The sequence below is a fragment of the Acyrthosiphon pisum genome, chromosome A1 (assembly GCF_005508785.2).
Source record: "Acyrthosiphon pisum isolate AL4f chromosome A1, pea_aphid_22Mar2018_4r6ur, whole genome shotgun sequence".
NCBI lineage: Eukaryota > Metazoa > Arthropoda > Insecta > Hemiptera > Aphididae > Acyrthosiphon > Acyrthosiphon pisum.
Window position 1 is genome coordinate 104,589,110 of NC_042494.1, and position 16,167 is coordinate 104,605,276.

The following is a 16,167-nucleotide window of genomic DNA, read 5'->3' on the forward strand; positions in this document are numbered from 1 at the left end:
TGATTTTACTCTAAGATTACTTAAAAACATAGAAAAAATGATTCTGTGTTAATGCGTTTTGTCTATGTTGCGCGTGGACCAGAGAAAGAAAACAAATAGTGCGCTGACATCCTCTTAATTTTCTTAAATCATCATTTCAATTTTCTTTTGCTTAAATCATTTTTAATTATTTAACTGTACAAGGTTACCGTGTAAAAATGTTTTTAAGTGGGGATATTTACAAATACTAATAGTAAGGTATTTTCTGACGGAACACGTTAGAGGAGGGTGCCTTAAACACCAAATCCGCTCCTGCCGGTTCTCCCACAAAAATGCATCACACTCCGTCAAGTAACACTACACAACACACTACACACACATAATATTATAAGGTACACGTTATGTTTTCAGCCCGTTTCGAGCTTACTTATATTTCGTTATCCTGTCGTCGGAGCGACTGTATGCGGCGCACGTGTTGAATGTCAAACGCGGGCCCGAGCAGCGCAGTCAGTCGCGCGGAAGTTCAAAAATGTCATCCGGGCAATAAAAAGAACGGCTCATCAAGTTTTTACGCCGCGCACGCACATATAACAACAACGTAAACGGGAGTCCCCCCCTACCAAACGATTATAAAAATAATAATAAAATATTTTATTATGTATATATTATAATAGGCACCTACGTCATGTCGTATTCGGCCGCGGTCGGAAGCCTTGTACCGCTATACGATGACGTTGGCCTAGGGTGGTGGGGGTGATGGCGGGGATGGCGCTTTAAGGTTAAGATCGGTCTCCGAGGAGAAATATATATTAATATATACGCGTATTATTTATGTCTGACGAGCGCGAATATTTCAATTTAATTTTTTTTCGCCGTTTTCGTTAAGGTTGCCTATATAGTTAGTTTTTTTTTTTCTAAAGCTCGAGTCACCCCACTCCACCCACAGGTCGACCGCGCGAGTACGACATTGTTATACGCGTATATACATATCATTATTATGTGTATAAGTAAGAATCGCGGGCGCGCGTTTGATTTACGATCAGCACCACAACAACGCGTATATATATATCATCCAGCCGGGGCGTCGTAGCAGTTGAAATATCAAGTCGCGGCTTTTTACCGTATACCTTACTTTTTATTTTACAAGCGATATTTTATGCATTTTACACGCACGTCTTATATGTATGCAGAGGTGTGCGGGGGTTGTTTTTTCTCCTCTTCCGTGACGTCGTCGTTGAGGGCGTACGATAAAAGTGCGCCGCGGCCTCGATCACGATTTATGTACCTATATCCGCCGCACATATTGCGAGACGCGCGCGCCGAGGCAACAGTTGGTATAACCGCCGCCGCCACCGCCGCCGACAGAATTTCCCACTGTACCCCCCCTCCTCCACCTACTCACAATCTTCTGTCCAACTATATATATATATATTATATATATAGATTATCGAGTTCGGCTCTTTTGGCTCACAATAACTATTATTTATAACGCGCGTCATTACTGCTGCAGCAGTCTATTATATACTATAACCATAGTGATGAATGATGAAAATACTACTGTACTAATAATACTATAAAATTTTAAGCAACATTTTTTGGCCATAATATTATAAAATATGTCACGTCCGATGTTTATATAATTATTTTTTTTCTTAATTTCGTTTTAAGTACAGTTATATAACATTTAATACATATTATATATATTATGTTGTATACTATGAAGGTACGCACTTGAATATTCATAATTATTACAATATAAATTCAAAGATATTATGGATAAGAAAACTATTAATCGATCGTTACGCGCACATTTCATTGTTTCAACGTTTGTATTATTTTTCGCGTTGTATACGAAACTCACTATTTACCTATGATAAAATGTTTTAAAGAGAAAAGTATGATATAGACTTTTGACGTATTCTAATGTACTTTGTTACTACACATTGTGTTTAATAGCATACAAAAAAATAAAATTATCGTCTACTTTACTTAATTTACTTCGACAAATAAATGTATATGATTGCATTCAAACAATTAAAGAGATTATAATATAGACAGTGCGCACTGAATTTAGATGCGATTAGACTTTATTTCTTATAATAAAATATGTATTATTATAGTGATGATGATTGAGTAGATTTTGGAGAGGTACCCCCTTGGAGAGGAAGAACATCAAATAATATGCCTACATGACAATATCATTGCAGATACACGGTAGAGCTGACAAAACCCTTATCTCCCATCATTTGCAACATCATCAACCTGCAGGCTGCAGCAGTGCTGTATAAATGTGTAATATTATATAATCGTAGCTCAGATTATTATTATAATAATAATATATTCCGCGGTGAACGGAAAACTGAAACATGACCTCGGGAAACAATATATATAAGTATATAAAATGTATATGATGATATTATTCAGTATTCGTTACAGTGGTTTATAATATATTATATATACCTACTGTTTAATATGGGTCTGGGAAGCAAATAAGCGCTTATCCGCTGTCCGCAAAAGCCGTGTTTACGACCTCGGTAATGGGGTCGTGCTCGGGGAGCCCACGAGTTATTTTTCACTTAAACCAAGGAGTGCACCTAAGGAAATAATTGGCCGTTTAATCTGTGCGCGAGCTTAATATTATATAATAACGCGCGCCGCCGTCGTCGTAAAAGAAACGGGCGGAAAAAAAACCAGAAGACTGGCGAAAAAAAAGCACGCGAAAACAATCCTCTCGTATAATACGAACATAAGGCAGTTATATAGTACTATATAAGTTCATTAACGGGCTCGCTTGCGTTATATATATACGCTTGTACGGGAGATAGCGTGGCCGCTTATTTTATATATACGCGTGCTGTGTGTGCGTGTATAATGTATATGTATATATATATATAATATTTTTTTTTTAAAAGGGGACCGCGAGAGAGGGGAAAAGGATCATAAATTTCAAAGGCCAAACCAGTGGCAGCGGTGTGAGGGGTTTTTCGGGGGTGGGTTTACCGTGGGCGACGCCGACGACGACCGACTACTATATTATATACTATACGACCACGACGACGACGGCGACGGCGGCGACAACGACGACGGCGACGATAAAACCAACAAATATTAGAATTAAAAATAATTCCACCCCCGCGGCGTACGTACACACCAAATGCAAAACGGGCACTTCCTCAGGAAAAAGGGGAAAGATTTGCAAACCCGGTGAATTATTATCGCATCGGTTTGCGCCGCGCGAGTATATATACGTAGTTTTGAAAAATCCGTAGCCGTATCGCGTAGCCCGCCTTATGTCGTCGTGGCTTCTTCTTCTTCTGCTCGGTATTTTTTTTTTCGGTTATTATTTTTTTTTCTACTTCGACTCGGTGGAGGTGGAGGAGAAATTAACCGACCGTGGCCGTGATGGTGTAGTGTACGTGCTGCGGCAGAGGGCTGGGGTTCAAACGAAATAATAATAATAACAATTTTAAACTCGGATAACACGACGACTCGACGTATATTTTTTGTTCCATTTCTCGTATTTTATATTCCTATATAAGTATACCACGATATCGTATATATAATATTTATGTATGTTTTGTTTATACTTTTTATTATTCGCCTGGTGTAAAATTAATAGACTCCTGCCGCCGCCGTCTCGGCGTCCACGAGGAGGACTTTACAATATACATATTATATATTTTGGTATACGCGTGTAAAACATTTCCCCGCTTACATGTCGTACCGCCACTGCTTCGACTATATAGGAACATAATATATTAAATATACTATACCTATATATAATATTATAACAAAAACACCACGATGTATATTATAGAAACAACGAAATAATAATAATTGGAACACGAAACTCGCCCGGGCCGAACGAGCGCGCACCAATAATAGACTCGGCTATGGTGGCGACACAAACCCGTAATTACGATTTACGGGGAAAGGAAACCGTCGGCGACCTGTGGCGGGCACACCACACCGGTGCGCGGGTAGTTTGTGCTACACACAATATATATGATATATACATACAATATATTTATATGTACTATATAGTGTAATATGTATATAATGGCTCCGCCGGCCTTACCCCGTTGAAATATAATATATAGGTATGTGTAGAGTTTTTTGATTCGACTGTAAGCGGAGCCAACGCTGGCGGCGATGTTGTCCGTATTCCGACGGGAAATCGTCCATTTTTTTTTCCACTGCGTACAGACGTTATGTAATTCACCCAAAAATTATAACAATACCTACGTAATAGTCATGACTTCAGCGAGAATTGAATACATTTTCCCTACTAAAAACTACGCCATGCGCTTATGCACAAAAAATCCAAGGTATGCAACACTATATTATTATACTTATACTTTATGAAATAAATTCACAATAATTTATTTAAACATTCGCAAAATATTATATAATGGTATAAAACGTATTGACAATAATTTCCCCCCAAATGTGCCATGTGTATTAGATAAAGTTATATATGCATATATAATATATTATTATATGCACTAACGTTTCTAACTCAAAAAAACAAATACTAAAAGATGAAGCTCATGTTTAGAACGACAATGAATAGGATTTGTATGTATATCTCACTTATTATGAATTTTAAATGAAACTCATCAATATGTACAATCATCGTGTTCATGGACTTATAAGTAATAATTTAACGATAATGTCACCATGTTTGATTTCTAGGTTTCGATAACCTATATTAGGTAAGTACCAAGAACGTTATGGAATATAGCAGTAAATAAGTGCGGTGGTCGGTGATTTGTACATAATATTATTATAGTATTAGAAACCCCTTATCCCGACGTAATTGTACAATGTGTCGAAAGTTTCTCGAATAAGTTCGATAATTTCTATTAAAATACACGGAAACGACGAACGAATCGCCGAGGATGGGTTAAGTGCAGGACAGCTGCTGCGGACTATATAGGGATTGGATTTTCGGAGACGTATTGTATTTATACGGTTTTCAAAGATTACTACTATTGGTTTATCGCGTTTTATCCGTTATAACTTATTTTAATATAAATAATAAATATTATTAATTCTTCGCGTGGAAAATATCGATGAAAAAAATTATCATCACCTCCGGAACAGAAAGATTTGCTTTTCGAACATCGTCGTTTCATTGTAATAATATGTCTTAATAATACATAGATTATAATTTTATCATCGTCGTATTATTATATTTTGGGACTGCCACCACGTCAACGTCATACAATCTCGATACGCGATGACATCATCATCTCGTCTTCGCGTGGGAATATCTACAGAGACGTGTTTGTATCTTTATTTTATTTTTTTAATACAGACAACGATGTAAAAAATCTTGTAACCTGATCTGCTCGGTTTCTTTTTAATGTTAAAAACGCATAATAATGGCTCGTACACTGACTACAATAATGTTATAATTACTACTTGTAAGTTATAATTAGTTATTAATTTATTATGATGATAATAGGTTATGGGTTTATACAGATAAATAGAATAAACTAGATTGCCAACTGTGATAAGACGTGAAATGACCATCCACCATTTAAAAAGATGGGTCTTACATAATAAAATACAAATCGTTTTATATTATCTTATAAACACAACTGATAAGGATTACGAATATTGGCCTCGATTTAAATGTGGCGACCAATAGCTTCAATTAATTACACAGGCACTGTATTACAGTTATAAATCTAGTTTTTACAGTGAAACTTCAATATTACAATGTCTCATGGGGGCATAAAAAAAAAATCGTATTGTAGAGAATTTCGTTAAATAGAACTAAAATTTCTAATTTAGTTTCGAACTCAAAAATATTTCGTTAAACGGAAAATGTTGTTAAATGGAAGTTTCACTGTACTATAATATTATATCTGTATGGGTTTATGACTTATGAATAGAACCTATATAAGTAAGTGATATACTAATATATAATTAATGCATTTCACTTTGATATTTATAAGTTCGTATATACTCTTTATATTAAGTAATTTACTAAACATGCTCATCGGCTTTTAATTTTAGATTCATAGTGGAGCGATGAATGTATTATTGATTTTACAATGATATGTGTTATTTATTTATTTTTTGTGTCTATCGTCACCTTTTGGGGCAGTAAAAATGCTTCCATTTTCTTCAACAATATGTTATTCGATGAGAAACTGAATCTAGTTGGTGCATTCAGGTGGTCCAAATTTAAACTTCCCCATAGTTTTCAAAAGCGTCGGAAAAACAAAATTAAGGAAAAACGGAATTTTTTACGCAAAATCGGTTTTCGATCAAATCAATTTTGGTTTTTGGTGTAACTCTAAAACAAACGATCGTAGATACATGATATTTTCACTTAATGTTTATATTAGCATTTTCTATTCACCATACAATTTTCAAAATATTTTGACTCGTTTTAAACTGTTTACGAACATTTTCAGTTTCTAATTTTTTTAGGTTTTTTCCTATATTCATCAATATAATATTGTAATCGTTAGATTGAAAGGTTTTGACAATTCATACAAGCCTCCTAATAAATTGTTACAATGACAGTTGAAAAATATAAAAAAACTTACCTAGTCACAATTTTTTTTATAAGCATTGAAAGTTGACAAAAGACGTTAAAATCACGAAAATTTGCAAATTATTTTGAGTTAAAAATTCATAAAAAATTTTGTTTTCAAATTTAAGACTTGAAAATTTAATACATGAATTCTCATGTTTTCCTACCAAAAAATTTAAAAAATATAAATACACAGGGTTTTTTATAGCTATCTTATTTTAAAATTTGGACGAAATTACATATTAAATATATTGATTCTATATATATATAATAAAAAAGAGTCGCCAACACAGAATACTTCTTAAATGGTATAAGCAATCTCATATTATTTGAAAATATGAACGATCTATAAGTACCTATTAAATATATTTTAAAATTTCAAACACCTATCAGAATTTTTATAAATACATTATTAAATGAAAAATTGTGTTGTGCATACTTTGATAATTACCCGGCAGTATATAGGTATATTATTGTATAAATGTTTGAAATCCACGCTATGCAATGAGAGGGGTCTGCTTACATACAGGTACATTTTTGTGTATAATACTATAATTTATTTCATTATTTGCACTAAATATATCTAAATATATGTATTATACATATATGTATCATGTATGGTGCATGTTTGTGTGTAAGGTTTTAAATCAATTTATCTATATAGCGTGTGCACTGTGCCTGCTATAATAATATATATATTATTATTATAATAGGCATATATCCCACTCGGGAGCAGCGGTAAATATTTAATATTTCACGTGACGGAATTTCAGAAAATCGATTATTATTATTTCCACGTAAATGAATCGCGTGCGTAATAACAATACTTGTGTGTTTGTAGCGTTCAGTGGTAAAACAAATTGTTTGTGTATTATAGTACCTAGGAACCGAGATCACATCGATTAAACTCGAGTTTTAAAAATGATTAAATTTGTTAAACTTCGACGGTATATAAATTATAACATTATATAATAAATTTACTACATATTTTAATGAAGTTGTTCTGAATATTTTTATAGATATTATTAACTTTTAACTTTATATAATATTATTATGCGTATTTGGGATGAGAGCGATTAATTTATCACTTATACATTTTAAACTGTGCCTAAATCTTTTCGATCAAACCATTTATCAATAATTGTTCGCAGATATTGATGAGCTATTGAATCGGATTGAAATTAGATAGTGTAATATTGGTAGTATAAATTAATGAAATGCGCTTTTTGGTGTGAAAATTGTTTATTGAATATTAATTCCCGCGGTATGTTAAACATAAAATACTGCAGTTTTAAAACAATAACAGAATCACACTGTTCAGTGTTCACAGAAATTACATTGTTAGTACATTATATTTCATTTGATACTTAGTCAAGTAAATTAAATATTAACTATTAGATTACAGTCATACATTTTATCTGGACATCTAGTCTGTCTATATAACAGTCCGGGCGGAGGGATTAAATTTTCGTGTATTTCAAATCTTGTTAAAACGATTAGTTTTTAAAGTAGGGCGAATAAGGGCCAAATTAAAGTTTACTAACTTTAGTCCTAACCTTGACGTACAATTTGTAAACGCGGTACGGTGAATTTGTAATACATAATATACCGATACACATTTCAAATAATATATAATATACATATTAAATGGTTTTAATTTTAAAAATGTAGCTCCGCTTAAATAGAAAATGTGTTCCATGTAGTATTGTTTAATTAAATATAATTTTATCTTGCACTTTTTCATTTATTTTTCGTAATTGTAAGAAAACATTTTTGTATTTATCGCATATTTAAGTTTACATATATTTCTAGAGCACCTTGTACAACTTTTCAATGCTTCAAAATCTTAACCTCATTTGTAATAATATTATACATTTGTATATGTACAAATTAGGTCGTTCGAATTATGATACCACGAAAGGATGGCTCGCATGCAGACGACGCGTCGAGTGCCGGAGAATAAGGATAACGGAAGGGTCGAGGGACTAGGAGCGGGCAGCGTGTCGTGGGCGAAAAGTTGTCGTAGTCTGTAGCGTTTACAAATAATAATATCATATACTAAAGTACACTAGTGGAGGCAATAACGGCACACAGTCGCCGTCGAGTATAATTTATACTCGTGTGTATAATATATTATACGCCCAGTGTAAGTATAGTATAAACAGTGGTTCGAAGAGGTATTCCGTATGCGTAATGCGTATATAATACGCGTACGACGACGGTGCAGAGATGTCCAGCGACCCGTATATATACCACGCGGACGAGACGGCGTTGTAATTTTTTGTTTTTCCTTTTTAACCATATTATATGTATACACAATATACGCCTATATAAACATTAAACGTGTATATATACATATACGTCCGCGGGTATCCGGGACCCGTCGTTGACCTGCAGGAAATAATAATAATAATAATAATGAAAAGAAGTCGAAAAAAAGAACGGTAACCACCGCCGCAGTATACGAGGCATATATATATATATATATACGATAATTTAGGAGGACCCGGCGCGAATAATTTATTAAGCGTGACGTCGAGTGGACATTATGTACAGCGTTTCTCTTTCTTGTCACCGCGTCCCTATACGTGCATATAATATATATATATGATGTGTGTGTGTGCCGCCCGCTCTTTACCCTACGGTATATAATATTTATATGTATATACATATTATTCGCGTATATAATTGTGTAAATGCGTATATATACGTGGCGGGCCGGACACACATTGTGTGGTGCTGCGAGCGCGCAAGAAACGCGGTCGTCGTCCGCTAATAAGGTCCGGCCCGGTCCGGTAGTCCCCTCCCCTCTCCACGAAAACCACCCCCGAAAGTGTGCGAATTTACATAAAGACACGCGCACATACCTCTCGATTTAAATAACATTCCCGTATTTACACGGGACGCCCGCGCAAATGTGTGTGTGTGTCCGTCTGCGTACGGTGTATGTATTATTATAATGCACTATATTATTCGGAGGATCTGTCGCCGCCGACGAAAAGGACGAATCCCCCCTCGCTCACAACCACCCCCCCGGAAAGGGTATATTAAAACGAGAATGACCGCTACCAAGAAACGTCTAACCCTTGCTTTCCGAGGCCACAGTTATGTGTGTGCGTGAGTGTGGATGTGTGCTCGCGCGCGCGTACCTACATAAATTATTCGCAATTTCCACGTTTTCTCGGCCACCGCGGCACAGTACACGCGACTTATACACGAATAAATCAACCACGGGCGAGACCATTTTATAATTAAAAAAAGAAAAGATACACCCGTCGGCGAAGTCGTGGGCAGAAGACGTGCCGGACACTGAAACGTAACGAAAACAATTTTTCCCAAAATTCGCAGCAGACTTTCCAAGACCATTCAACGAATTTCATTGCTTTACATTTTGAATAACACTACAGGACATAGGTGTGAGAATCGCAAGATTAAATCTATGCACAGTAGCAATAGTATAGCAACTCTATTATAGGTATATGCTATACCTCGTACAGTCGTACCTCGTCAAATATGTCCACATCATTCAATTATAATTATTTTTAATAATGCAAAACAAACTGCAATAGGAAAAAATATGTTTTTTTATAGATATATGTTTGAGAGTAACGTTATATTAATAAGTGTTATAATAGTTATAATAGTGTATAATATATTAATATTATACACTATATCACAGTATAAATGTATTTATTTTTGAACAATGTTAGGTATATGTTGTATGGGGATTAGCATACTATCCAAATGTAATTTTGGTCTGTAATAAGAATTCACCTTACTGCAGCTGTAATAAATATAGTGATATACCAGCTTAGATATACAATATGTACATCCGTTTTGTGTACCTATAAACCTAGTATAAGGTATTAAGGTTCATAAATTATATATAATGAAAATAATTACAACGTCAATTAAAATTAATATTATATACTCATTCAATATATCCTCAGTGTGAATAATTTTTAATTAATTAATTATATGTACCTAACCTACCTAAATTAAAACATTTTACAATGTAATACATATAAATATAAAATATCTTAGATACAAAAATAGTTTCTGTTCATTTATTGTGTTGAGAGATATTTCTGTATAGTGTGAAAATTATAATTTCAAATGAAATGCAATTATATTATAATATTATGTTTAAATGTATACCTAATAATATATTATGCGTTGTTACGGCTAACACCACACAAACATACTTGACTCATTATCTTCTCGGGAAATAACATACAAATTTTTAAATTATAATACATAATATTAGTACGTACCTTGGTTCATACAGCCAAACACTCTTGAAATCCAGCGATAATAACTACGAGTGTAACGAAGGAGAACGTATTTATATTATTATTATTATTTTTGTTAAATATAGTATGTACAATGTACACGATATATCTAACTATATTAGTACAATAGTACATACAAAAATGTATACAGTTTTATAACTGTACATTATAATAATTTCATACCTAATTGACGAGAAATCTTTTAGATCACATAAGGATATTATAATATGTACTTATACAAGTTACAAGGACAAAACTCGCATTAAAGTTTTGAAATGTTTCAAATTATAATATATCATCGAGTACCTATAGGTATAACTTATTACAATATTGATATTAGGCTCTTTTCGGATGAAAATAATTATTTTCTTACATAAATAAGTCATACAAAATACGTTTTATAGTGCATGTGTTTGTTTGGCGCAGTTTATTATTCCGATGAATATTTTACGGAGAAATATTTTAATTTCAAACTGCTTGGAAAAAAAGCATCCTTTTAAAACCGTTGTGTTCCTCGGTTTAAATCTACCACCTTAGAGGGGAATGAGCTCCTTTGAATTACGAACGTAGGTTTTGTGCCACTTATTTTTATTTATATTTTTAACCGGCTACACCCTTTAATAATTTGGCACGGATTTTATGATCTCTCGAAAAGAACTTACCCCCATCCGACCCCTATAAACCTTTTACAGCAAAAACGTCTCACCCATAAGTTGTCTTTTTCTCGGCATGCTTTTCAAACGACTCTTAGAAATTTCCGATTGTTGTAAGGACGGGAAAAAAATATTTTAAAAAAGCTGATCGATTTTCTATTATAATATCTAGAGTCACCACGCGATAAATAATGTACATAATATAATAATATACGTAATATATTTAGTATTACAAAATATGAGTTATTTAGTTATATTAGTATCATTATAATGATTACTATAGAAATCAAAAATTGTAGAAATTATTTGACTGTAATATAATATTTCTATTCCATAAACTGTATGTCAGTAATGGTAAATAAAGGAACATTTATTATGCAAAACAATCCTGAAACTGAAATTCCCGATTCTAATAATCGAAACTCACTCAGAATATCTTGTCAACTTTCGATTGAATGTTAGACGGAAAAAAATTATTTTAACTAAAATATATTATACAAGTTTGTGATAAATAATTGTACAATTCTGATTGTTTTAATTAAATTAACGTGTTAACCGAACCGTGTATTTTTTTTTTAATGCTTTATGACAGTGAAAAACTATTTTTTTACTTCTACAATGCCATCAACGTTTCGGAATCATTTCCAATCGTCGCGCCGTCTTCGTACCTGCCACTAGGTTTATGATGATTAATAATTATTATTATCGTAGTCATATACATTTAGAGATGCGGTTGGCCACGTAATACTCGTAAGGATGAAGAGCGGAAGACAGATACAGGGACACAAAGAGCATGAGAGATAGAGGTAGTGAGAGAGAGGGAGTGAGAGAGAATTTAATTATAACGAATTACGTTTTGTTCGTATGGTTTTGTATCCACCGAAGTCCTGAAAAATTATTTAATAGTACAGCTCGGAGACGGGCGGGTTGAACTAAAAATCAAACGATACGCCCACGAAATTTGTCTAAGTCACCTGACTGGATAGTCAAATGGAACGCCTACGGCAATTTGTCCCGATTGACGTGTTTCTTTCTTTCTCATTTTTTTTTTTTTTACTTTTATTATTCTTGTTTTTAGTTTTTTTTTTCATTCCGAGTTACCTTATTTTTTTCTTTACACGCGCAATCGACGACGGGCGCCTACGTTTAAGCAGTATACGCGAGATGACTTCTCCGGCACCGACACCGGGTCGCCACGGTTAATAACAATAACCATAATATTATATTATATAATAATACGCACTACAAGTATACGAGGCAGGCGGTGGTATAATATTTATAATAATGAATTACAATGAAAATACATCGTCTTACACGCCAAATATTATATGAATTTTCTCCTAAAATATAATCTCTCGTGGCAGACATTTTTCGTTCCCTTGCGTTTAAACTTACAACGAATGCGCACGACGCTTTATTAATTACGCCGGAAACGTATAATACGCGTACACAACATAAAATATTACACGAATTTTTGTTTTTCGCATACATATATACATAAAATCCTCTACCGGAAATCCTGTGTAGAAAATCAATTATGTTGCATTTAAGATTGTCGCTATATATCGTAATTTTATATTGTGTATATATATATTATATATATTAAGCAGTGTATAATAAATTATTTAAAAAAAATAATATATAGTATCGTCACACATTCGATGTAGTATGTATATAGGTATGTATTTAAATATAAAATAAATGGAAATTAAGTTCGGAAAACTATTAGCAACGCCAACGTGGGTATATATACTACTGTATATATATATACACAATGTCGTGTGTGTTATTGCATTCACGTACTTATTATTTTATTTTAGTATAGGATGCAATAAAAATGTCAAAATGAATAATTATTAAACTTTTTATGCGATATCATCCTGCGCGTTGAAATACAATATTATAAGTCGGGTAAGAACGGCGCGAAGTGTATATATTTATGCCAATTTCGTTCAAATCTAGTAAGTTTACATGTGTTTATTATTATATTATTATAGTTTACGAGTATATAAAAGTGTCAGTGTATATTATATTATTATGGAATATATAATTAATATGTGAATCTAATGCACGTGTAGTTTTGATTAACATACTACACACATAAATAATAAATATAATACTCAAAACTCTTATACTGCTGATGTATTTTTAAAATATTGTCCGAACAATACCATATAAATATAAATATTGTATGTATAATGTATACAATTATGGTGAACTATAAATTATGGTATTATTCTCATAAAACGTTTGAAATAAAAAGGATATTATATTGTTTTTTCCAGGAGTGCGTAAAACTACGTGTTTATTCGATGAAAAACGTAAGTCAAAACAGTAAAAATATCATATTTATACACGTAATATAAATAATTTAATAATGTTTTAGATAGCATTAGTTGACCGTCGTATAGTATCGTAGAGAGACATATTATGCAATTTATTATATTATATGCGTGCGTACACCTGCTATGATAATATTATTACGACTGCGACGTCCGAAACGCGATGTATATAGGATCCTAGCTTCATATAATATATTATATTGTACGATATAAATCACTGACGATTATCATAATTGCTGTTTTCGTTTAAGCCATTATTTTTAATCGAGCAAATCATCCGCTTATACGACGAGTATTTATAATAATATATTATATAGAATATGCGTATAATATGATGAATAATATATCGTACGACGACGCGCCTCTTACGTGATCGTGATGAATCGAGTAAAAACGAAAAAAAAACTATATTTTAAACATATTCATACGTGACTATAATATTTATCACGATGTTTCTATATATATGTTATGTAAACCATATAGGTTAATTTTGCCAGGAGGTCTGCAGCGATGGGTACAGGTACATCGGTACCTATATAGGTACAATGTATATAGGACCTACAGGCTACAGTCGAATCTCACGATCTGCAGACGGTGGTATGGGAGTGTGTATAGAGGTTAAAAAAATAACCTATAAATACAAACATACATAATATAACACACACATATACACATCGGTCGTAAAAAAACGGTGGCGAGATAAACAATATTTTTACAGAAAAAACCTCTATGTATACACGCACCGCACACGATAATAATATATAATAATATTATAACAACAACGACGACGACGACGACAACGACGACGATACGCGCGGTACACTTCCCTTATTTTTTTTTTCTGGCGGTATATATATATGTACGACCCTTACTACCCCCCAGTCCACACCACCACGCCACCCGTCGAGCTCAGTGGGGTCCTTCGGCAGCGACAAACACACCGCGAAAAAGAACGTTGCGGTTTATACACACTATATGCGCCTTTGAGTATATACATATATATATATATATAAATACTAAGATAAGAGTCAGAGGCTGCAGCGGAGGAGCGAGTTTCCTTCCGATACATTTCATTCCGTTTTTGCGCCGGCCCCGGTCGAGATAAACGCGCGTAGCAAAAAACCGTTCCCGACCGTCGCCGCGTCTTTTCCGCTAATAAACCAATGGCGCAATCAACGCTTTTCTACCCCTACTCCTGCCGCTTGCACATACAAATAGTGGCAGGGGTGGTCGACTCGAGTTCGATCGATCTATGTAATATGTATATGTGTGTGTGTGTTGGCGTTTGCTTAAGGGTGTGTGTGTGTGTGTGTGTGTGTGTGTATTATATATCATTGTTGCGTATTGGAGTAAATAAGCTGTCGTTATTTTAAAAATCTATTTTTCGACGTGAGTACTTGCATTGGGGTGTTTAAATGTTTAATTCGCATCTGGTAATGTGATAAATTAAATTTTATATCAGTAATATCCATATAGGATATAATATAGTTTACCCAAGCGCGCATTAAGATGGTAGGGGGGGGGGGGTCATGGTCTAATTGATCTTAACAGGTATCTTAGAGATGCCCGTATAGTCTCACTCTACAAAATATTTATTTAATGAACAAATAAATAAAAAAATGTTTATATTATTATTACGAAAAATTAACAAATGATAAATACATGATAAATTTATATTTGATAGCAATTTAATAAACTTTGTAAATTAATGAAAATGCGAGTAAGTTGTGGACAGTGTAGTTAAATGTATTAAGTACGAGATAATAATTTATATTATGAGGTTTTTAGCTACCTATTCGGTATTCAAATTCAATTTTTTAATTGAATTTGTCACTGCGATGGTTGTAGCGACAGTATAGTATTCTAGCCTGTAAATGTCTATAAACGAGAGCTATTCGCGGTACTTGTGGACAAGTCGGTCATTGCCCTGAATCCTGATTATAGTATCTCTGCTTGAATAATTTATAATTTCGTAATATAAATATTACCTAATGCCAATATATAGGTAATATTGCGTAATCATTTTGCTAAATTTATTTTAAATAATCGTAAAAAAGTAGTAATAATAATTTTTTGAACAGAAAATGGTTGTATATTGAGAATTGAAGGGGGGTCCACTAGTGTCTGAGCTTTCGGGGCCCAGTGGACATTATTTTGATCGGGAGCATCAATAACACGTTGACTTTCGGTGTTGGTCACAACAATAGTATTTTTGTCTTAAGGGGATTCGATACCGTGATTTTCTGTTTTCGTCTAACACACGCATGACATAGTATTTTAGACGTGTTTTTTGCCAAAGATATCAATTGATCTAATGAAGCGATAAGAATTATGAAAACAGATTTGAA

At 33.4% G+C, this 16,167-nt stretch overlaps 1 protein-coding gene across 2 annotated transcripts in view; it reads left to right on the forward strand.

The window, feature by feature from the left end:
• The window catches only part of LOC100169134 (homeotic protein proboscipedia), a 67,079-nt gene that overhangs the window by 30,962 nt on the left and 19,950 nt on the right, over nt 1-16,167 (forward strand). The window contains exon 2 of one of the 2 annotated variants that reach the window (XM_001945190.5): nt 13,763-13,798. The exons of the other annotated variant lie outside the window; for it this stretch is intronic. Coding sequence (XP_001945225.2) covers nt 13,763-13,798 — 36 coding nt within the window. The remainder of the gene's footprint in view (nt 1-13,762; nt 13,799-16,167) is intronic. 2 annotated transcript variants of the gene reach the window in all.